Raw genomic sequence first — 23918 nt, 5'->3', positions numbered from 1 at the left:
TGTACTGATGAATATTCTTTTTTGTTTGGTTGTAAAAATTGATTGCTTAACTGTCAAATCTGAGTCTTGGATTGATATCCTCTGTTCCTTTTTTTTATTAGTCTTTCTTTTAGTTTTCTATGAATAATACCCTAAATTGAACTGTATCTCAGAGAACTTCTAAATGTAAATGTATGAAATGATCTGTGGTTTATGGAAGCATAGGCACTTTGGCAGTGTCTTATACTTAGCAGTTTGAATTTATAAGTTAAAGGTTTAATGCTTACACCAAATCAGGAACTTTTACTCCATGTGATGTATTCACTGAAGGGTTTAATGAAGGTTCTGCTTCAAAGCAAAGAAACCTTTGCACAATAATTGAGCAAAAAAGAAAGGCATTTCATAATCTCAGTATCAGCAGCAACAAGCAAACTGTGCTAAGTGAGGTCTAAAACAAGGCGTAAAGCTGTGGGAGGGTGGTTGTTGTACTTCCTACCCCACTCAGCCTCACAGGGTCAGTGAAAATGGACACTTGGAGTAGCAGAATTATCTGCTAGAACTTTAACATGAGTTATCAGAGACAGTCTGCTTAGTGCACAAAGCTGATATACTGTCTGGATCCTTGAAAGTACATCACTTGGACATAAGTTATCCTGAGTTAGGCAGATCAAATATTTTGACTAACAGTTTAACACAAATCGAAATATTCTTCTTTTGGACACAAGAAGTATCTCAATGTTTAACACATGAAATTTTAAGAACTAAAATTCTTAGAATCAGATGACCTTGTGGTTCTCCTTTCATTTTTTGACTTTATGTAGAAAAGTATGGAATGTGTGTTTCAGCTGCCCAAAACGGGTTACATAGAGAGGTATATCTAGGTTAATTTTGTGTTTGAAATTTATAAAACATCAAAAATGCATCCTCCATTTTGACTGAAGACACCAGTACTCTATATAACAAAATAATGGTGAACATTTAGACATGAGGAATTGTATAATGGTTTTATCATTGTTATAGGACCTTGTGTTGGAGCTTGTTTTTGGCTATCGAGGCAGAGACTGTAGGAATAATGTTCATTATTTAAATGATGGTGATGATATAATTTATCACACTGCATCCGTGGGAATTCTGCACAACATTGCTACAGGTAGGAAACCCTGATTCTCCATTCCCCACTTTTTAAAATTTAGAATTTTTAATTTAGCATCTTAAAACTCTTTGTTAAAAATATAAATAATTAAAATATGTGAATCTAGAATATAAATATTTCATACTGTAGAACTTTCTAGTAATATTTTAAGTAACAAATTTACAGTCTTGAAGACATTTAACACAGCAAAAAAGGATTTCATACGCAAAGTGCTCAAAGATCTCGATGAGAAGTAAAGGATTACTGTATGTTGAAAGCACGTTTTATAGCGAAACCGTTTGTGACTTTATTTCCCCATAACCTAAACGCATAAGTGGATGGTTTGGATGGTTGTCTTTGACGGTTAGTGACTGAAAGCAGCACGTTGGATGAGTGATCGCTAGGGAGCGGGGTGGAGTGGCAGTGTTCACACTGAGCCCTCGGAAAGCCAAGGAGGTTAACTAAGAAAGCTGCTTGCCGGTGACTTGACTGATGATACCTTGTTAGATTCAAGAAAATGAGAAAATATTTCCTGATTTCTCTTTAACTGATTGGATTGTTGAAGAGCAAAGAAAGTTCTCTGAGCATCATTTGATGACCAATGATGTGATAATTCTACTAGTAATACTCAGTATTAATTTTGAATTCTATTTTATTACATATAGTTGTAAACTTCATAAAAGTCTAAAAGTTAGAAGTAAAAATATAGATTATCTAGTCCAAACATTTCTGGCTTTTTCCTCTGGTAGCTTCATTCTAATTAGGTAGAGTGGATTATGTGAGTCATAATCCACCAACCCCTGGTCAGTATTAATAATTAATATGATATCTCTGTTTTAGTTGCCCTAAGAAAAAGATTTATCAGTATTACACAAATCAATGGCAGTTTTCCATTTAATAATTTGGGTCATTTAAAAAAAATACCTCTTAGAAAGAAAATCCTCTTTGAGGCTTCACTTATCCTTCAAAGAGAATAGGGACGATAACAAAAGACAAATTACATAGGGATGAAAGTATAAATACACTTTCATATTTACACTTGTAATTTTCTTTATTTTTAATTTCCTGATTTTTAATTAATCATCTTTCTAATGATGGGATGTAGCGAGAGACGGCAGAGGGAAGACTAAGCACCTGCTCCAGTTCTGGTTATTTGGCCTCTCATCATTATGGAGAGACATTGCTATGTTTACAGTCTAGGAAGTCTTGACCTATTAGCTGATCTACTAATTTAGCCAACAGCACATATAATTACTTGTTTGTTCCTTTAACTGAACTCTCAGCCCTGGGAAATATGAAGCCCATTTCACTTGGAGAAGTTGCTTTAAAGTAATGTTAGATATGTTAAATGACATTTTTTAAATGTTTTCTTTGGTTTTGTTTTGCTTTTCGGAGGACCTAGTATTGATGGTACTCTATCATCTGGACCCAGTCTACCATCCTGACCTCATTTCCCACCCCTCCGTTTTACTTGCACAAGCCTACCTTTACTGCCTCCTGCACAATCATAGTCTGCTAAGGTCTCTTCACTGTCACTACTGCTAGAGTAATCACATTACTTCTTTGATCAGGATTCTTCAGTACCTCCCCACTGACTACAGAATAAATATGAAATTTAATAATAGGCTTGTTTTCAAAATGCTCTGTAATTCTAGTTCCAATTTGCCTGCCCAACCTATATCTTACTTTTCTTTTTTGTTACCCTACACTTCAGCCAAATGAGCCATCTATATGCATACCCAGTACTTTCCTGCCTTTGTACCTTTGCTTCAAGTATCCCTCTCCCTGGAAGGCCCTTCCCCACTCACATTCACATTTACACAATCTGTCATGTCAGTCCAGAAGTGCCATCTGCTCATAAGAAGAAGAATCTGCTACAAATTTCCATAGCATTTTGATCTTTAACTCTCTTGTGGCACTTGATGTCTTCAACCTCGTATTACGTGGTTTATGCCTTTCAGGGTTTGTTACTTTAAGGATTTCTTGGTCATGTTTCCATCCTTAGGATGAAGTGTATATGTTGTGCTCAAAAAATATGTGTTGGGACTTCCCTGGCAGTCCAGTGGTTAAGACTTGGTGCTTCCACTGCAGGGGGCACAGGTTCGATCCCTGGTCGGGGAGCTAAGATCCTGCAAGCCGCACGGCACGGCCACAAAAAATATATACATGTATGTGTGTTAAATAAGCAAGTAAGTTAAACACAGCAGTTTATTACTCTGTGTAAGTGCATTTGATTATTTCACCTTAAAGTTTTCAGATTTAATTCTCAAATTCTTTTTTTCCTAGGGACTCAGAGTTTTTATCAGGAACATAATGATGATATTCTGTGCCTCACTGTAAATCAGCACCCCAAATTTATCAACATAGTGGCAACTGGCCAAGTAGGTATGTTTCTATATTTTAAAAAGAAACAATTTTAAGTAATTGTCTTGTTCAAATTAATTTAATATCTTAGGAAAAAAACTAAAACATATTTGTGTATTGTTCAAAATGCATTTATACATAAAGCAGATACTCAGTTTTACCATATTATTTGCTTCCAGGCACCTTTCTCTCACTTGGGTTATCTGAGTTGGCTCAGATGGTTCAGAATTAAGAAGAAGCTATTCTGTGGTAGTTGAAATAGTTGGATTTAGTCCTGTAGCAGAAATTTCTGATGAGCAAAAAGTTTTTAACTCAATAGCGTATAAAGCAGAAAAGAAGAATTTGAGGAGAGAATGGTAGATAAGAGGAGCCGAGAAGTAACTGGACTGAGAGGGGGAGCACATCTGCTTCAGCAGGGCATAATCTAGAAAGGAGAGAGAAGCCGAGTCTGTTTCATGTTAGTAGAGCCCTTCTGCCCTTTTCTTTGGCAGTGATCTAATTTGCCAACTTTTTTTGAAATCCCCTATCTTGCTGTTTTCTTTCAACTCTGTAGAAAACTTAAACGAAGGCTGTAACTCCACAAGCAAAATGTTGAGAGGATAGCAGGTCTCTTTAGGACATATCTACCAGTCATTGATCACTATGACTACTACATAATAGACGCGGTCAGTCACATCGTCACAACCCTGGTATAATTTGTAAAAATTATCAAAATCATTGGGTTTATTGGATCTCAGTGGGCCTCAATTGCTAAGCCAGCTTTCCAGATGTCTTTTTCTTCTTGAATAAGATAATTTATGCTTTTAATATCTCCATTTTTCATAAATTACTAAACTGATCAGTTAGAAACTTGTTCTCTGGATCAATTAGTTCTACAGTTATGCCACAAAGACCCTTGTAATCTTCCTTTCTGTAAAATTTTCTTCTTTTAAAAAGAAAGTAGACCAATACTTCACCTGTTATATATAAAATATTCTAATCTTTGAATATATTATTTATTTATGTATCAACATATAGGTGATTTACAGTGTTGTGTTAGATTCTGGTGTACAGCAAAGTGATTCAGTTATATATAAATGTATATATTCCTTTTCACGTTCTTTTCCATTATGGTTTATCACAGGATATTGAATATAGTTCCCTGTGGTGTACAGTAGGACCTTGTTTTTTATCTGTTTTATATATAGTAGTTTGTATCTGCTAATCCCAAACTCCTAATTTATCCCTCCCCCACCCCCTTTCTCCTTTGGTAACCATCAGTTTGTTCTCTATGTCTGTGAGTCTGTTTCTGTTTCGTAAATGAGTCATTTGTGTCATATTTTAGATTCCACATGTGATATCATATGGTATTTGTCTTTCTCTTTCTGACTTACTTCACTTAGTGTGATAATCTCTAGATCCATCCATATTGCTGCAAATGGCATTATTTCATTCTTTTTTATGGCTGAGTAGTATTCCGTTGTGTATATATACCACATCTTTATTCATTCATCTGTTGATGGACATTTAAGTTGCTTCCATGTCTTGGCTATTGTAAATAGTGCTACTGTGAACATTGGGGTGCGTGTATCTTTCCCAATTAGAGTTTTCTCTGGATATATGCCCAGGAGTGGGATTGCTGCATCATATGGCAACTCTATTTTTAGTTTCTTGAGGAACCTCCATACTGTTTTCCATAGTGGCTGCACCAATTTACATTCCCACCAGTAGTGTAGAAGGGTTCCCTTTTCTCCACATCCTCTCTAGCATTTATTATTGGTAGACTTTTTGATGATAGGCATTCTGACCAGTATCAGGTGATACCTCATTGTAGTCTTGATTTGCATTTCTCTGATAATTAGTGATTTGAGCATCTTTTCATGTGCCTGTTGGCCATCTGTATGTCTTCTTTAGAGAAATGTCTGTTTAGGTCTTCTGCCCAAGTTTTGATTGGGTTGTTCATTTTTTTGTTATTCAGTTGTATAAGCTGTTTGTATATTTTGGAAGTTAAGCCCTGTTGGTCGAATCATTTGCAAATATTTTCTCACAGTCCATAGGTTGTCTTTTCATTTTATTTATGGTTTCCTTTGCTATGCAAAAGCTTATAAGTTTGCATAGGTCCCATTTGTTTATTTTTGCTTTTATTACTATTGCCTTGGGAAACTGACCTAAGAAAACATTGGTACAATTTATGTCAGAGAATGTTTTGCCTGTGGTTTCTTCTAAGAGTTTTACAGTATTGTGTCTTATATTTAAGTTTTTAAGCTATTTTGAGTTTATTTTTGTGTATAATGTGAGGATGTGCTCTGACTTCATTGATTTACATGCAGCTGCCCAGCTTTCCCAACACCACTTGCTGAAGAAACTGTCTTTTCTCCATTGTATATTCTTGTCTCCTTGTCTAAGATTAATTGACTGTAGGTGTGTGGGTTTATTTCTACACTCCCTGTTCTGTTCCATTGATCCATATGTCTGTTTTTTGTGCCAGTACCATGCTGTTTTGATTACTGTAGCTTTGTAGCATTGTCTGAAGTCTGGGAGGGTTATGCCTCCTGCTTTGTTCTTTTTTCTCAGGATTGCTTTGGCAATTCTAGGTCTTTTATGGTCACACATAAATGTTAGGATTATTTATTCTAGTTCTGTGAAAAATGTTATGGGTAATTTCATAGTGATCACATTAAATCTGTAGATTGCTTTGGGTAGTATGGCCATTTTAATGATACTAATTCTTCCAATCCAAGGGCATGGTATGTCTTTCAGTTCTTTAAATCATCTTCAATTTCCTTTATCAGTGTGTTATAGTTCTCAGCATATTAAGTCTTTCACCTCCTTTGTCAGGTTTATTCCTAAGTATTTTTTTTTTAATGCGATTTTAAAAGAGAATGTGTGAGCTTCCCTGGTGGCGCAGTGGTTAAGAATCCACCTGCCAATGCAGGGGACATGGGTTCAAGCCCTGGTCCAGGAAGACTCCACATGCCGCAGAGCTACTAAGCCCATGCGTACAACTACTGAGCCTGTGCTCTAGAGCCTGTGAGCCACAACTACTGAGCCTGCACGCCTAGAGCCCATGCTCTTCAACAAGAGAAGCCACCACAGTGAGAAGCCCGCGCACCACAACAAAGAGTAGCTCCCGCTTGCTGCAACTAGAGCAACCCCATGCGCAGCGATGAAGACCCAATGCAGCTATAAATAAATAAATAAATTTATTTTTTTATGTGTTTTTACTTTCCCTTTCTGATATTTCGTTGTTAATGTGAGAAATGCAACAGATTTCTGTATGTTAATCTTGTATCCTGCTACCTTGCTGAATTCATTTATCAGTTCTAGTAGTTTTGTGTAGAGTCTTTAGGGTTTTATATATATATCATGTCATCTGCATATGACAGTTTTACCTCTTCTCTTCCAATTTGGATACCTTTTATTTCTTTTTCTTGTCTGATTGCTGTGGCTAAGACTTCCAATACTGTGTTGAATAGAAGTGGTGAGAGTGAGCATCCTTGTCTTCTTCCAGATTTTAGCAGGAAGGCTTTCAGCTTTTCACCATTGAGTATTATGTTGGCTGTGGGTTTGTCCTAAATAGCTTTTATTATGTTGAGATATGTTCCCTCTATACCCACTTTGGTGAGAGTTTTTATCATGAATGGATGTTGAAGCATCCAAAAGCATTTTATCAAATGCTTTTTCTGCATCTGTTGAGGTGATCATGTAGTTCTGTTCTTTTCTTTTCCTTCCCTTCCCTTTCTTTCCTTTCCTTTCCTTTCCTTCCCTTCCCTTCCCTTCCCTCCCCTCCCCTCCCCTCCCTTCCCTTTCCTTTTCTTTTCTTTCCTTTTCTTTTCTTTTCTTTTCTTGTTATGGTGTATCATATTGATTGATTTGTGTATGTTGAACCATCCTTGTGACACTGGGATGAGTCCACTTGATCAAGGCCTATGATCTTTTTTATGTGTTGTTGGATTCAGTTTACTAATACTTTGTTGAGAATTTTTGTATCTATATTCATCAAAGATATTGGCCTGTAGTTTTCTTTTTTGGTATTGTCTCTTTTTTTAAATTTATTTTTTAATTTATTTTTTGGCTGCATTGGGTCTTGGTTGCTGCATGCGGGCTTTCTGTAGTTGCAGTGAGCAGCGCCTACTCTTTGTGGCGGTGTGCGGACTTCTCATTGCAGTGGCTTCTCTTGTTGCAGAGCATGGGCTCCAGGCATGCAGGCTTCAGTAGTTGCAAAACACAGGCTCAGTAGTTGCAGTACACGGGCCTTAGGTTACGCTGGCTTCAGTAGTTGTGGCATGTGGGCTCAGTAGTTGTGTCACGTGTGTTCTAGGGCATGTGGGCTTCAGTAGTTGTGGCTTGCGGGCTCTAGAGCACAGGCTCAGTAGTTGTGGCACACGGGCTTAGTTGCTTCACGGCATGTGGGATCTTCCTGGACCAGTGATTGACCCTGTGTCCCCTGTATTGGCAGGTGGATTCTTAACTACTGCACCACCAGGCAAGTCTCTTTGGTATTGTCTGTGTCTTGTTTTGGTATTAGGGCAATGACAGCTTCATAGAATGGCTTTGGGAGTGTTCTCTCCTCTTCAGTGTTTTGGAAGGGATTGAGAAGGATCAGTATAAATTCTTTGCATGTTTGGTAAAAGTCCCCAGTAAAGGCATCTGGTCCTGGACTTCGGTTTGCAGAAACTTGTTCTTCTAGGTTTTCCAACTTGTTGGCATATAATTGTTCATAGTATTCTCTTATGGTTCTTTGTATTTCTGCAGTATTGGTTGTTATTTTTCCTCTTTCATTTCTTATTTTGTTTATTTGGGTCCTCTCTCTTTTCTTCTTGGTGAGCCTGGCCAGAGGCTTGTCGATTTTGCTTACCCTTTCAAAGAAGCAGCTCTTGGTTTTATTGATTTTTTTCAATTGTTTTTTAAAATCTCTATTGTATTTATTTCCTCCATGACCTTTATTATTTCCTTCCTTACGCTGGCCTTAGGTTTTGTTTGTTCTTTTTCTAATTCTTTTAGGTGATAGGTTAGGTTGTTTATTTGAGATTTTTCTTGTTTTTTGAGGAAGGCCTGTATCGCTATGAACTTCCCTCTAAGAACTGCTTCTGCTGCATCCCATAGATTGTGTATGATTGTGTTTTCATTGTCATTTGTCTCAAGGTATTTTTTAATTTCCTCTTTCATTTCATCATTGATCCATTGGTTTTTTAGTAGCATGTTGTTTAGTCTCCATGTAATCGTTTTTTCTCGTTTCTCTTTCTGTGGTTGATTTCTAGTTTCATGCTGTTGTGGTCAGATTTGTTGAGGCTCGTTTTGTGTCCTAGTATGTGGTCAATCCTAGAGAATGTTCCATGTGCACTTGAAAAGAATGTGTATTCTGTTTGGATGTAATGTCCTAAAAATATCAATTAAATCCAGTTGGTCTATTGTGTCATTTAGGATCTCCATTGCCTTACTGATTTTCTGTATGGAAGATCTGTCCATTGATGTGAGTGGGGTCTCCTACTATTATTGTACTCCTGTCAGTTTCTCCCTTTATGTCTGTTAGTATTTGTTTTACGTATTTATGTGCTCCTATATTGGGTGCATATATGTTAAGGAGTGTAATATCCTCCTCTTGTATTGATCCTTTTATCATTATATAGTGGCCTTCTTTGTCTTTTTTTATGGCCTTTGTTTTAAAGTCTATTTTGCCTGATGTGAATATTGCTCTCCTCACTTTCTTGTCATTTCTGTTTGCATGAAATATCTTTTTCCATCCCCTCACTTTCACTCTATGTGTACAGTAAGTCCCCTATATACAAACCTTCAAGTTGTGAACTTTCAAAGATGCGAATATGCCTTCCATCAGCGTCAGGTGTGAGTGAAATTGCAGCTTGCCCTCCATCTCCTATTGCTGACGATCCTTCAGCTCTACTGTCTCCTACCTCCTGTCTCTCCTCCAGTCAGTAACTCTTCTTGCCTGTTTATTCGATGCCAGCCCCTGTATGCCAGCTGTTGTACTACTGTACTTTTCAAGGTACTGTACTGTAAGGTTAAAAATGTGTTCTTTATTTTTTCTGTTTGTTTGTTTTTTATGTATTATTTGTGTGAAAAGTATTATAAACCTATTACAGTACAGTACTATATAGCCAGTTGTGTTAGTTGGATACCGAGGCTAACTTTGTTGGACTTACGAACACGCTCTCAGAACAGAACTTGTTCGTATATAGGGGACTTATTGTATTCTTCGCCTGAAACCACTTTCAGGTCTCTTGTAGGCAGCATATTGTAGGCGCTTGTTTTTTGTATGCAATGTGCCATTCTGTGTCCTTTTTTTTTTTTCTTAGTATCATGGAGACTTTTCTTATGTTTTTCACACTGTTTTAAGGCTTTGGGTGAGATTTTTCAGGCTTAGGAACATAATTACTAATTTACAGCTGTACTTGAGAGTACATACGATTTTCTTTTTTTAATTGAACTATTGATATAATTGATTTACAATGTTTTGTTAGTTTCAGGTGTACAGCAGAGTGATTCAGTTACACATACACATATATCTATTTTTTTCAGATTCTTTTCCCTTCTAGTTATTATAAAATACTGAGTATAGTTCCCTGTGCTATACAATAGGTCCTTGTTGGCTATTTCATATATAGTAGTGTATATATGTTAATCCCAAACTCCTAATTTATCCCCTCCCCACTCTGTGTCTTTTGTTTGGAGCATTTAGTTCATTACATTTAAGGTAATTGATAGATATGTATTTATTACCATTTTAAACCTTGTTTGGCAGTTGTTTTTGTGTTTCTTCTTTGTTCCCTTTTGTTTTCTTTTTGTGGTTTGATGATTTTCTTTTGTATTATGCTTATGTTCTCTTCTTTTTGGTTTTTGTGAATCTGTTGTTTTTGATTTGTGGTTACTCTGTTTTTCACTGTTTCTCAAGTATGTTAACTCATTACTGTATCTTTTTGCTTTAGACTGGTAGTCCTATAGACTCAAACACATTCTAAAAAAAAAAGTTGGGAGTTCCCTTGTGGCCCAGTGATTAGGACTCAGTGCTTTCACTGCCAGGGACCTGGGTTCGATCTGTGGTCAGGGAACTAAGGTCCTGAAAGCTGTGCAGTGTGGCCACAAAGAAAAAAAAAACCACTTGACATGTCTCAAGCGTTTCATAGTAAAGAATGAGCACAGGAGTAAAGAGACTTTGAGACAAACAAACAATCTACAAAAAATCTACATTTCTTACTCTCCTCCCCGACGGTGTATGATTTTGATGTCACCTTTTACATCTTTGTGTTTATCCTTTTGGTGTTCATTGTAGTTATTGCTTTCACAAATTTTTTTTGATTTTTTAAAAATCTGTCTATTGGCTTATTTGATTTACTTTCCAATTGTGATTTTCTCTTTCCTGTAGATTCTTGCTTCTTTTCTATTTAGAGAAGACCTTTCAATATTTCTTTTAGGATTGGTTTAGTATTGTTGTATTCTTTTAGTTTTAGCTTGTCTGAGAAATTCTTTATCTCTCTTTCTATTCTAAGTGATAATATTTCTGGGTAGAGTATCCTGTTTTGCAGGTTTTTCCCTTTCAGGACTTTGAATACATCTTGCCACTCCCTTCTGGCCTGCAGTATTTCTGTGGAGAAATCAGCTGAGAGCCTTACGGGTGTCCCCTTGTCATTTACTCTTTATTTTCTCTTGCTGCCTTTAGAATCCTCCCTATGTCTTAAACTTTTGCCATTTGAGTCATAATATGTCTTGGTATAGGTCTGTTTGGGTTCATCTTGTTTGGGACCCTCTGTGCTTTCTGTACCTGGATATATGTTTCCTTCTAAAATTTTCAGCCATAATTTCTTCAGATATATTTTCAATCCCCTTTTCTTTTTCTTCTCCTTCTTGGGATCCCTCTTATGCATAGATTGGGATGCTTTATATTATCCCATAGGTCTTGTATATTGCTTTCATTGTTTTTTTCATTTGTCTTTCTGTCTGCTGATCTGATTGGATGATTTCCATTATTCTGTCTTCCAGATTAATTATTCAGTCTTCTGCATTATCCAGTTTGCTATTTATTGCCCTTAGCTCAGCTTTTGTCTTGGCAGATGAGTTTTCTAATTTTAATCGGCTCCTCTTTATAGTTTCTAATTGCTTTTTACAGTAATCTGCGTTTCTATCAATAGCCCTTCTTCATTCCTTCAGTATTTTCATTACTTCCTTCTTGAACTCAGGGTCTAGTAAACTGGAGAGGTCTGCTTCATTCTTTGTTCTTTCAGGGGAATTCTCTTGATCTTTAAATCAGGAGTGGTTCCTCTGCTTCTTCATTTTACTCATATTTCTCTGACTTTATGAATTTAAGAGAAACAGTTATCTACTGTGGTCCTGAAGGGCTCTTTTTATGTGGAAGTGTCCCTGTGTATGCTCCATGAGTTTAATATTTTTAGTGCGAGGGCTGTTTTTAGTATGGATACCTGCCACATCTTTCCTCAGTGTGTGTTGGCCATTATCCCGTTGATAGGGGGGTGTAATTGTTGTTATGGTGACCAGAGCCTGCACTGGATGTTGAATGGGCCCTTCTCTTTGGTCTGTGCTTGTCACAGCCCTGTTGGGGGCAAGGTCTGCTCCCCACTTGTTGGAGTAGACACCCCCAGATCCGTTTCTGAACTGCGGTGTGAGGTAGCCAGGGCTGGAGCAGGGAGAGGAGCCACTGAGTATTCCTTTGTAGGAGCTGTCCACCAGGAAGTGCGCTCTATGATGTTGCCTGTCACCCGTTGTGTGGATTCACAAAGTACACTGTTTTGGCACTGCCCTCGGCCCCACCTCAACCATGGGAATTCAGGCAGTTGTCCTGGGTGTCCCTCAGGTGCTGTGCTCACAAAGCCACTAGCGCAGATCCCTTGGTGCAGAACTGCTGAGATCAGGTACCGGGACTGCCACAGTCTTGCACCTGGACCCATCGTAGAGCTACTGAGTCAGCCCAGACTGTGGAAAAGCCCACAGCCACTATCGCTGGACCCGCCCCATCCACGAGATCACCAGTAATCTGCTCGGATGTCCCACGGGCACTGAGTTTGCAAAGTGCCTAAATTCACAGATCCCACAACCTCTGGGGCACTCAGATTTCAGCCCTGCCTCCAAGTATGGACAATCCTCTGGTGCTTACACTCTCCCAGAGCTCATAGAGGCAGAGCTGCACCACCATGAGCACTCCAAGAATGGGAGGATGCTATGGCAGGGGCCCTGCCCCTCCCCTCGAGCATTAACAATGGGACTTCAGTGCCAGACCCAAGCTCCTTCCTGCACACACCCCTGACTGTGGCTTGGACCACACTTCAGCCCCTTCAGGCTGTCTCCACACAACCAACCCCAGTCCTCTCCCCAGATCTGTCCTCTGAAACCCAAGTTTCAGCGCCCAGCACCCCCGCACACACCAGCAGATGCGCATCTCAGGCTGGGGAGGGCAGGGAGATGGCCAGGACCCTCTGTATTGGTCTCTATCTGTTCCGCCTGCTGTAAACCGGCTGCTCTACTCTCCTCTAGCCTCTGAAGCTCCCTTTCTGTCCCAGCTGATCTCACCACCAGTGAAGAGACTTCCCAGGGTGAGGGAATCTTTCCTCTTTCATTGCTCTCTGCCAGGGCACAGGTCCTGTCCTGATTCTTCTTCTTTTTTTTTTTCTTTCATCCTACCTGGTTACGTGGTGATCTTTCTTGCAACTTTGGTTTTATGAGATCTGCTGGTGTGCAGCAGGTATTCTGTGAGAAGGGTTCCACATATAGATGTAGTTCTGATGTATTTGTAGGAGAAGGTGAGCTCCACATCCTTGTATTCTGCCTCTTGATCCAGCCTTTCTAATCTTTGAATATAAATACGTAGATCTAGCCCATTTTCACACTAAGTTTTTGAAATTGAAGTCTTCTTTTCACTTTGCATGAGGAATAAGAGACCAAGTTACCATTTTGGTCATGAAAGCATCATGTTTAGTGCCTCTTGGCATATAGTTATTGATCAGTTAAGTTTTATTAAGTTCACTTATTCAACAAATTTACTGAGTATCTGCCACGTTTAAGGTACTGTTCTTGGTGCTCGGGATATAAGCAGCTTCCAAAAAAAGGCAAAAATCTCTATGTTAGTGGAATTTACATTCTATGAATGGAATCCCAGAAGGCATGGTTCTTCCATTTCCCAGCTTTGCTCCTTCTCCTTTTCTTTCCCCTTTTCTCCCTTTAAAAAAGCAACTTTGGGGGCTTCCCTGGTGGCGCAGTGGTTGAGAGTCCACCTGCCGATGCAGGGGACACGGGTTCGTGCCCCGGTCCGGAGAAGATCCCACATGCCGCAGAGCGGCTGGGCCCGTGAGCCATGGCCGCTGAGCCTGCGCGTCCGGAGCCTGTGCTCCGCAACGGGAGAGGCCACAATGGTGAGAGGCCCACGTACCGCAAAAATAAATAAATAAATAAATAAAGCAACTTTGTTTAACATATTAGGGCTATAGTTTTCTCTTTTGATTAAGAACTGTTGTCACAAATTAATCTTTCATGAAATTTGACCTTCTCTACTTCTTTCCTTTTTTAAAATTGAGATATAATTGACATAAAATACTATGTTAGTTTCAAATGCATGATTTGATATTTGTATTCTTTCCCTTTTGTTGAAAGGCAACACTATAGAGAATGTGGAATGGCTAATTATCTCCCCCTCTCTCTCCTTCCAAATCAAAGTTCAGCCAGTACAGAGATGGATTTTAGATCACGTATGTAGTTCTGTGCCTTGCCCTACTTGTACCATTCCACAAGACATAAAATTCTTTACTGATGACTAATTAAGTGTAAGAAAGACTCAAGAGAAGATCAAAGAGTAAGAGGCTTTTTCTCTTCTGAACCTAAAGAAAATTGAATCAGTAGGTACTTTGCCTGCCAGGCTTGTTTAAAACCCACAAAGCACGAAAACACTTTCTAAAATGTATATGGTTCTCTTTGTTAAAAAGTCATATAAATCATAGAGGAACTGAAATATTTGCTTTTGTGGTATTTTAGCCAGTTACATTCAAACTTTTCTTTTTTCTTGGAATCTCAGAGCCAAATATATCATTTTATCCATCATTAGCGGTCCATCATTAGATGTTTGAATTTCCTTTGTTACATATTTGATTAAGGATCCTCCTACACGTGCTTGAACCCCATTATCACTTGATGCCTAACAGAGTAACCTAACCTCTCCTTAGGAAGCTCTGTTTTTTTTTTTTTAATAAACTTATTTATTTTATTTATTTATTTTTGGCTGTGTTGGGTCTTTGTTGCTGCACGCAGGCTTTCTCGAGTTGCGCCACTTTCTCGAGTGGCGAGCAGGGGCTGCTCTTGGTTGCAGTGTGCGGGTTCTAAGCATGCGTGCTTCAGTAGTTGTGGCACATGGACTCAGTAGTTGTGGCTTGTGGGCTCTAGAGTGCAGGCTCAGTAGTTGTGGCACACGGGCTTAGTTTTTCCATGGCATGTGGGATATTCCCAGACCACGGTTCGAAACCGTGTACCCTGCATTGGCAGGCAGATTCTTAACCACTGCACCACGAGGGAAGCCCAGGAAGCTCTGTTATAAAGTGCTTCTTCATATAGAACCAAAGTTTGTTTCTCTTTCATTGCAATTCACTGGTCCTCATTTTGGGGCACCCAGAATATTTAGACCTGTGATGTTTAGATCTTTATCTGTACTCTTAATTGTCCCAGGCCCTGCAGATATTCTGGGATAAGCCTGATCGCCAAAACCAAACACCCTCAGTCTTTAAACCATTCTTCATGTGACATAGTTTCAAGTCCTCTCATCATTTGGTTGTTATCAGAGCATGTTCAAAACTAAAAGTGGTATATCCTGACTGGTCTGTTCAGCAGAGTCAAGTACTTCATTACCTTTTCTCTCGTGCTCCAGGTCAGGAAACAATAGGTCTACATATGTCATTGAAATAATTATTTCATAGGGATATAAAGCTCTACCAAAGCACAGAACAATCATCTATCTTGAAAAGATTGCTAAATTTTTCTGCTTTCTTTCTTACAATAGACTATTGCTTCTAAAATTGTGGTTAATAAATATTTCCACTGCAAATATAATGAGTTTCATGTTTTCTTTTTTGGTAATCTTTTACTCATACAGAAAATGTTTAATTAAAAAAAATAAGAAAGGGGTTAATTTGTGGCCTGAATTAAGAGCTTTTTTTTCCCCTTGAGTTACATGCTAACTTTTGCCATCATTTCTCTCAGAAGGTTTAGATCTAATTCTTCCCTGCATGTAGAGATCCATTAAAGACCAAAGGATCTGTTAACAGGGCATTTTTTAAACCAAAATAAAGTCAGATCAGTTTTAAACCATATCAGTATTATTTTAAGTTGTTATATTTAAAATTTCATGTGACTCACTATATATAAAGAAAATATTTATCCAAAGATTGAAAGGTCATATGCATAGAATGTTAATATGCATATATAATTGAAATTAGTGGCTTTACTTACAGTGTACTCAATTTTGCATAATAAAATTAATTTTGTATATAACAATTATTTAAATTACTTAAAATTATCATTTTATGATAATTGAGTTTTTACAAATTTTGCTTATAGTATTTATGGATAATTATTATTCTGCTATATTTCCATTATAGGTGATTCAGCAGACATGTCAGGTAAGGAAATTAATCATTTTCTATTTTAGTCATATTGTTAAGTAATGAGGGCCCAAATTTTTATAGAGTAATAAGATACTTGAACCTATTTTGGATTTTTTTAAAATTAAGAATACAGCATTTTAATGTCATGATGCTGAGCCCTATCTGCAATAATAAGGTTTTTTTTAAAAAAGCTAATATATTTTGACCTTCTTAGTGTGCCCAGCATTGTTGTAAGTCATCACAAGAATTCTTCATAGTAGATATTAACTCGCCAATATCACATAGCTGGTAAGAATAAAGGTGGGGCTAAAACTTGATTTTAAATATGAATCAATAAATTTTATTGCCTAGAAATAAAATTTTTAAAAATTTATTATTTTTATGTAACCATCTTAATTATTGCACATACTAGATCAACAGAGCATTTAAAGATTTGAAAATAACTTTTTATTATTGATTTGCTTTTTGTTTTTTTCGGTACGCGGCCCTCTCACTGTTGTGACCTCTCCCGTTGCGGAGCACAGGCTCCGGACGCACAGGCTCAGTGGCCATGGCTCACGGACCCAGCCGCTCCGCGGCATGCGGGATCCTCCCAGACTGGGGCACGAACCCGTGTCCCCTGCATCGGCAGGCGGACTCTCAACCACTGCGCCACCAGGGAAGCCCTTTTATTGATTTTGACCATGGCTTTGTGAAGTTAAAAAGCTGTTAGATGAACAATGCATGCCTGTTGTTTTTAGATATTACAATAACTAGGCTTTTTCAACTGTATTTCAGTTTACATAATATAGTAAGAATTAGCAGTTTGATAAGAAAACATTTATTTGATTTCTACCAATTTATGTGATTTGTATCCATTTCCCTCCCCTCCTCCAGGGTAAAGCATGATTTTGTGATTTGACTATTTAACTACAAATTTATTCAACACAACAGGCAAGGTCCTTGCTCTCTTGGTCTACACTCAAGAGCAGGGGTTAGCAAACTACAGCCCTTAGCCCAAATCTGGTCCAGCACCTGTTTTTGTACAGCCCATGATTGAGTATAGTTTTTATTAATTTAAGTAGTTGGAAAATAACACGGGAAGAATAAAATTTCACAAAACACGAAAAGTATATGAAATTCAGATTTCAGTATCCATAAAGTTTTATTGGACACAGCCATGCTCATTCAGTTACATATCATCTATGACAGCTTTTGTGCTTTAATGGCAGTGTTGAATAGTTGCAACAGAGACTGTTTACAACACTCTCATTGCTTTCCACTGCTGCTTAGCACACTACAAATTGCAGTGATTCTCTTTTAAAACTTGACAGGTTTTGAGTGCTCCGTGTATTGCTATTCCACAGCATTTTTTTGTTATTGAAGTATAGTTGATGTACATTATATTAGTTTCAGGTGTACAGCATTATGATTCATTTTTTTACAGCTTATACTCCACTAAAAGTTATTACAAGATAATGGCTATAATTACCCTGTGCTATACAATATATCCTTACCTATTTTATACAAAGCAGTTTGTATCTCTTAATCTCATACCCCTAATTTGCCCCTCCCCTCTTTCCTGTCTCCTTAGGTAACCACTGGTTTGTTTTCTATGTCTGTGAGTCTGTTTCTGTTTTACGTATACATTTGTTTGTATTGTTTTTTAGATTCTACATATAGGTCATGTCATACCGTATTTGTCTTTCTCTATCTGACTTACTTCACTAAATATGCTACTCTCTAGGTCCCTCCACATTGCTGCCATTTTTTTGGTTTTTAACCAGTGTATATCTATCATGTCAAAACAAGAGAGGGGAAAGGAAAATAGACTTTGAATGTCAAACTCAAAAGGCACAGTGAAGTGTGGATTATGTTGTTATGAAATTAGTTGGTAAAAAGTGTTTATTATGCAATGATACTATAGCTGTGCTGAAAGAATACAATATATGTCAACATTTTCACACTAAACTTTATCACAGTATTCCGAGTTCACAGGAAAGCAAAAATCAGAAAAATTAGAAACTTTAAGACAATATCTCATCACAACAGAATTTCTTCAAAAAAAATAATAAAATGTGGCTACAACCTAAGTAAGGTTCTGAATGACTCATTTGTTAGCTAATCAAGAAAAGCTGTTTATTACTGTGAGTTAATTAAATCATGTTTGATTACAACGAACAAGTGTCCAGAGTAAATAAACTTAAGACTCTTAGCTTTTTGGCAAAAACCATTGCTAAAAGAACTGAGGACATTGGGAACAACATCAGTAGTCACTAAAAACAAAAACAAAAAAAGGCAGATGATTTTTAATGGTTTCCCTTGGCTCTTGATGGGTTGACAAATGTTGCCAGTTGTTTATTTGAGGAATCAGTGCAGACTTTTAAGTGACTGAAGTTTGCCTCTATAATCATTTAAGGCATTTATGGCTATTCATTGTGTTATTTGTCAGCAGGTGGTCTGTGGAAAATATTTCAGTCTATCATGTGTAATTGAACTTCAGTATTTTGTTATTTAGAGTCAACAGTTAGGGCTTCCCTGGTGGCGCAGTAGTTGAGAGTCCACCTGCCAATGCAGGGGACACGGGTTCGTGCCCCGGTCCGGGAAGATCCCACATGCCGCAGAGCGGCTGGGCCCGTGAGCCATGGCCGCTGAGCCTGCGCATCCGGAGCCTGTGCTCCGCAATGGGAGAGGCCACAGCAGTGAGAGGCCTGCGTACCACAAAAAAAAAAAAAAAAAGAAATAGAGTCAACAGTTAATTTTGTTTGCTCTCATAGACTTAACCATCATCAGTTCTGTTAATTTATGTTAGAAATAGAAGGTGAAAGTCCTGACTTGCCCTATCCCCACAGCAGTTCAGTGGTTTAGCAGTGGTAACATTTTGGGGGTTTTTTTGTTTGTTTTTTTTGGGGGGCAATTTCTGTAGCTCAGAGCCAGGACTGAAATTTTTCTGAGTGAGAAGAACTGCCTTCAGTCTCTGTTATGGAAAACTCAGTGGCTTTGGATATTAGTTTTTGCTGCATACTTGATAATGTTTCTTAATGATTCAACCTGAAATAACAGGGAAATTACAATTACAACCTGAAATTTCAGTTACAGTGCTTATATGTGAAACTTACACTGCAGGAAAGTCATTTGATGACACCTAATCTTTGAATCACAAGTAACACCAAACATCACTCTATACTTCTCATATGTCAAAAATTAAGACGAGAAGTGAGATTCCCATTCCCACACAGATTTGCAGCAAATGTATTTTCTGGGCTCAAGTTACAGTTCCAGCAGTATTTTTTAGATCTTGATACAAGCATAGAGGAAATTTCCATATTTAAAAAATCTGTTTAACTGTACAATTGAGGAACTTCCACCTTAACCTTCAATTTAAAGTTATTATTCTGCAATGTAATACATGCTAAAATGCAAATATCAAGATAAGACTTTAATAGAATTTTCTGAATGCCTTCCAAGTGATTAATATGCTCAATTAAAATCATATGCTTTTGGGGCTTCCCTGGTGGCGCGGTGGTTGGGAGCCCGCCTGCTGATGCAGGGGATGCGGGTTCATGCCCCGGTCCGGGAAGATCCCACATGCCGAGGAACGGCTGGGCCCGTGAGCCATGGCCACTGAGCCTGCGCGTCCGGAGCCTGTGCTCCGCAACGGGAGAGGTCACAACAGTGAGAGGCCTATGTACCGCAAAAAAAAAAAAAAAAAAAAATCATTCTCATTTACAGTAGTACCAAAATAATAAAATACTTAGGAATAAATGTATCTAATGAGGTGGAAGATCTGTACACTGATAACTATAGAACATTGATGAAAGATATTAAAGAAGATGAAAACAAATGAAAAGATATTTCATGTTCATGGGTTGGGAGAAAAAAAAAAAAAAAAAAAAAAATCATATGCTTTTGGATGATATTCATATTTGACAGTACCTATCTGTGTGAGACATTTTCAAAGTTGAAAATTATTATAGATCATTATCAGATGAACATTTGTAATTATTTTTAAAAAATAAAGAACTCTGATTTTGAACCCTACTTAAGTGAATTATCCCCCCCAAAAAATTTCATTCTCATTAGTAGATCTGTATTATAAAAAATTTCACTCAATGAATTTCATCAATAAAAATTTTGTGAGAATTTGTTTCATTACACAAGTACCTGCATAATACCTTCAGTTTTGTCTCTCACCTGACCCTTTACAGTGAAAGTTTGCTGACTTCTGCTTTAGAGGGAGACAGGCAATAAATAAGTACTTTTTTTCCTAAATAACATGATCTAAGATGGTGATAAATGTGATAAAAACAACAAATAGGGCGATGGCTACAAAACAGAGTGTTTTTTCAGAGGTGGTAACATTTAGCTAGGCCAAGAATGATACAAAACAGTGATACCTGAAGGGTGATCTGGGGGCTCTAGGCTGAGGCCTGGTTTGGGAATCCTACGACCACCCACACATTCAGTGATTCACTAGAAGGAATCACAGGACCCAGAGATAGTTACGGTGCAGTAGCTTATTACACTGATCAGCAAGGGAAGAAGACAGACACATCAGGTGGAGCCTAGAGGATAGAGGCACAGGCTTTCTATGTCTCTTCCAAAACACTCCTCCAGGGCTTCCCTGGTGGCGCAGTGGTTGAGAGTCCGCCTGCCGATGCAGGGGACACGGGTTCGTGCCCCAGTCTGGGAAGATCCCACATGCCGCGGAGCGGCTGGGCCCATGAGCCATGGCCACTGAGCCTGTGCGTCCGGAGCCTGTGCTCCACAACGGGAGAGGCCACAACAGTGAGAGGCCCACGTACCGCAAAAAAACACTCTTCCAGGGGTCACACAGAACCTGCTTCTTCTACCAGCAGCCAGATATATCAATGCAGGTGCAGTGTTTCTGCCCAGGGAAACCCACTGAGGACTCCGAGACCAAGGTTTTTACTGGGGGCTGGTCACATAGACACAAAGCCACAACTACTAAAATACCATAGTCCCAGAAGAAAGCAGGTATTCAGTGCCCGCTGTGGACAAAATAACCTTATCAACATAGGGAACATTTCAAAAGTCAAGTTCTCACACACTAGCAAGCAGGCCATTCTAGTGATAGTAACCTCAGTCCTGCTTCTGTTAACTCCCTCCTGGGGAGGCCCTAAAGCTGAATCAAGAAACAGGAGGGTCCGTGTGACTGCAGTAAGGCCTCTGAGATGAACCTAGAGAGGGGCAGGAGTCAGTCACGTAGGGCTTTGCCAATCACGGAGAGTAGTGTGGATTCGTGCTAAGTGCAGAGTCCATCATTGGAGAGATTAAATTTATAATCAAATTTATAATTTGAAGCAAATGCATTTCCATATTTTGTTTATTTTACTAAAAGTACTTACGTTCTGAGACTGAATTAGCTGCTGAATTGACTTACCTATTCCTTTTTATAGGGTGCAATTCATGAAAAAAGGACAGTCCAAAGCTATGGTTTTTTAAACTAGGAAATACAGAGAACTGGGAAGACTTTTTAAGCACTAGAAACAGGCTGCGCAAGATAAATTTAAAAATCTAAAAAAGAAAAAAAACAAATGTAATTTTTTAAAAGATTAGCAGTTTAATTTCTTCCATGAAATCCTGTTTAAAAAAAACAAAACTACTGTGTTATAAAGTGATATGAACTTAGTTTTTTACCAGATATATGCCTATCCAGTTGAAGACTTCCTTTGTGATCTATTCAGGTGGTTTCCTACCTATTGCCTCTCTCAATTTGTGTTCACTTTCTATCTCTCCTTCATATAACATAGGTAATAAATATATCCTGGTATTTCATAAGTGTATAATGTTTTTATATTTCTCCACATAATTATATAAAGATTTAACGTGTATCTAAAACATGCATTATTTTTTGAGAAGTTGTTTAAAGTTGTGATTACCTAATTTGCTTGTCTAAATGCTATTTTCTCAAAAGTGCAATTTGGACTGTAGCCTGAAGAAGTAGTCTGTATTTTTCTCCCTTCCTTTCCTTTCTCTTCCCTTTTCTTTCTTTTTAATTCAGTCTTAGTTTTGAGCTATTTTTTATTAAGTACAGTCTTTCTTTGGTACATATTTTTCTTGTGTTTCAGAGATGAGTATGCATCAGCCTTAGAAATGGAAACATTTGTAATAGGTGTATTACAACTTTGGGATTTTATCTTTGTTTAGCTACAGCTCCCTCTATCCACATCTGGGATGCAGTGAACAAGCAGACTTTATCTATACTAAGATGCTACCATTCAAAGGGAGTGTGTTCAGTCAGTTTCAGTGCTACTGGAAAACTCCTGCTATCTGTGGGGCTAGACCCAGAACATACAATTACCATTTGGAGATGGCAGGAAGGTAGGAATTTTTTTCTTTGTAATTTTAAAAAATAAAAATGGGGTGATAGGAATTTTCTATTTCATATTTGTGTTAACTTGGTGATTGAAACCATTATTCACTATTAAGCCCTACTCAATACCCATACACAGTTGTAGGTATGTTCCACTTTCAAAACCCAGTGAAACTGCAAACAAAGTATAAACTAATGAAAGTTATTAATATTATAAATGATTCACTGTTCTTTCAGTAAGAAATTATGCATGTAAGTGTCTTGCTAATTATTATTTGGCTGGTTATAGAGGATCTTACTCAAGAATGCGATGAATTATATCGTTAAGTGATAATGGAAGGGCAATAGGGTAATATTACTTTAACACATTTCGGACAAAACTTTTCAGTTACATAGCCATTATAAAAAAGTGAAATTCATAGAGCTACACAGAAAAAAATAAGATATGGTTTCTAAAATGCCCCTTAAATTATAATAAAGCTTTCCATAAATCACACATCACTTGCAAAAATATGTAAAAAGGACCCTCTACACTATTAATTGTATGTCATGTGATTGCTAGGTAGCAGTGCAAGGGACATGCCCTCTCCCTTTTTTTGGGGGGCCGTACCGGCGCAAGTTGTGGAATCTTAGTTCCCTGATCAGGGGGCCCTCAGCAGTGAAAGTGCTGAGTCTAACCACTGGACCGCCAGGGATTCCCTGCTCTCTCTTTTTATAAGCATTTATTTTTTGAACTATATATTTTCAATAACTGTTTGATCCTATAAAAATTAGCTTAGTTCTTATACTAACCTAGAAAATTTTGTTGTATCTTTTTTATCAGGTGCCAAAATTGCCAGCAGAGCTGGTCACAACCAACGTATTTTTGTGGCAGAATTCCGACCAGATTCAGATTCCCAGTTTGTCTCTGTGGGAGTAAAACATGTTAAGTTCTGGACATTGGCAGGAAGAGCTCTTCTTAGCAAAAAAGGGCTACTGAGCACACTGCAAGATGCCCGGATGCAGACCATGCTTGCTGTTGCATTTGGTGCAGTATGTCTCTTAAAATGCGTGTGGTAGTGTAACTGTGAATTACCCAGATTGGACTAGTTTGAATTTTCTTGCCTTAGATAGATGAACCACATGAATGTTGTTTATATGGCACTCTAGTCCACTAGTCCTTACATATGTCCTGGTCATGCATATATTTCAGCTTTCAAATTCTGATACTTTCAGAAATCAGGGACTGGGAAAGAGAGTTAACGAGGGAGAAGGATTATAAAACATCTGAGTCCTTGGGCCACTGCCATTCTCCAAAGCCTTCATTAATTTTATAACTGTCACCCTAAATCTCCTAGGTCCTAATAATAATTTTTCAGAATAGGAGAAAGATAAATCATGAAACGTGATTTTTCTAGTATTTAAGGTGGTACTTGGTTTAGGATTTCCTTTGCTTCCTGTCATCTTAACTCACTGCTTATTATGTAGTTGGAAGTGCTCTTGGCCAGTGCCTCTCATTAAAGGGAAGAAGGCGAGCACAATTCCTGGTCTAGTTTAC

The 23918-nt window shown here is 38.0% G+C and overlaps 1 protein-coding gene across 1 annotated transcript in view; it reads left to right on the top strand.

Moving 5' to 3' along the window:
• Positions 1-23918, top strand: part of EML5 (EMAP like 5) — an 80223-nt gene that overhangs the window by 44235 nt on the left and 12070 nt on the right. Inside the window, exons 19-23 of the mRNA XM_007462736.1 lie at positions 1000-1129; positions 3398-3496; positions 16060-16080; positions 22216-22389; positions 23205-23413. Of these exons, the coding sequence (XP_007462798.1) occupies positions 1000-1129; positions 3398-3496; positions 16060-16080; positions 22216-22389; positions 23205-23413 (633 nt within the window). The remainder of the gene's footprint in view (positions 1-999; positions 1130-3397; positions 3497-16059; positions 16081-22215; positions 22390-23204; positions 23414-23918) is intronic.

This window comes from Lipotes vexillifer, unplaced genomic scaffold (genome assembly GCF_000442215.2).
Source record: "Lipotes vexillifer unplaced genomic scaffold, Lipotes_vexillifer_v1.1 scaffold883, whole genome shotgun sequence".
Taxonomy (NCBI): domain Eukaryota; kingdom Metazoa; phylum Chordata; class Mammalia; order Artiodactyla; family Lipotidae; genus Lipotes; species Lipotes vexillifer.
Note: the sequence above shows the minus strand (reverse complement) of the source record. Positions and strands in the feature narration are given on the sequence as shown.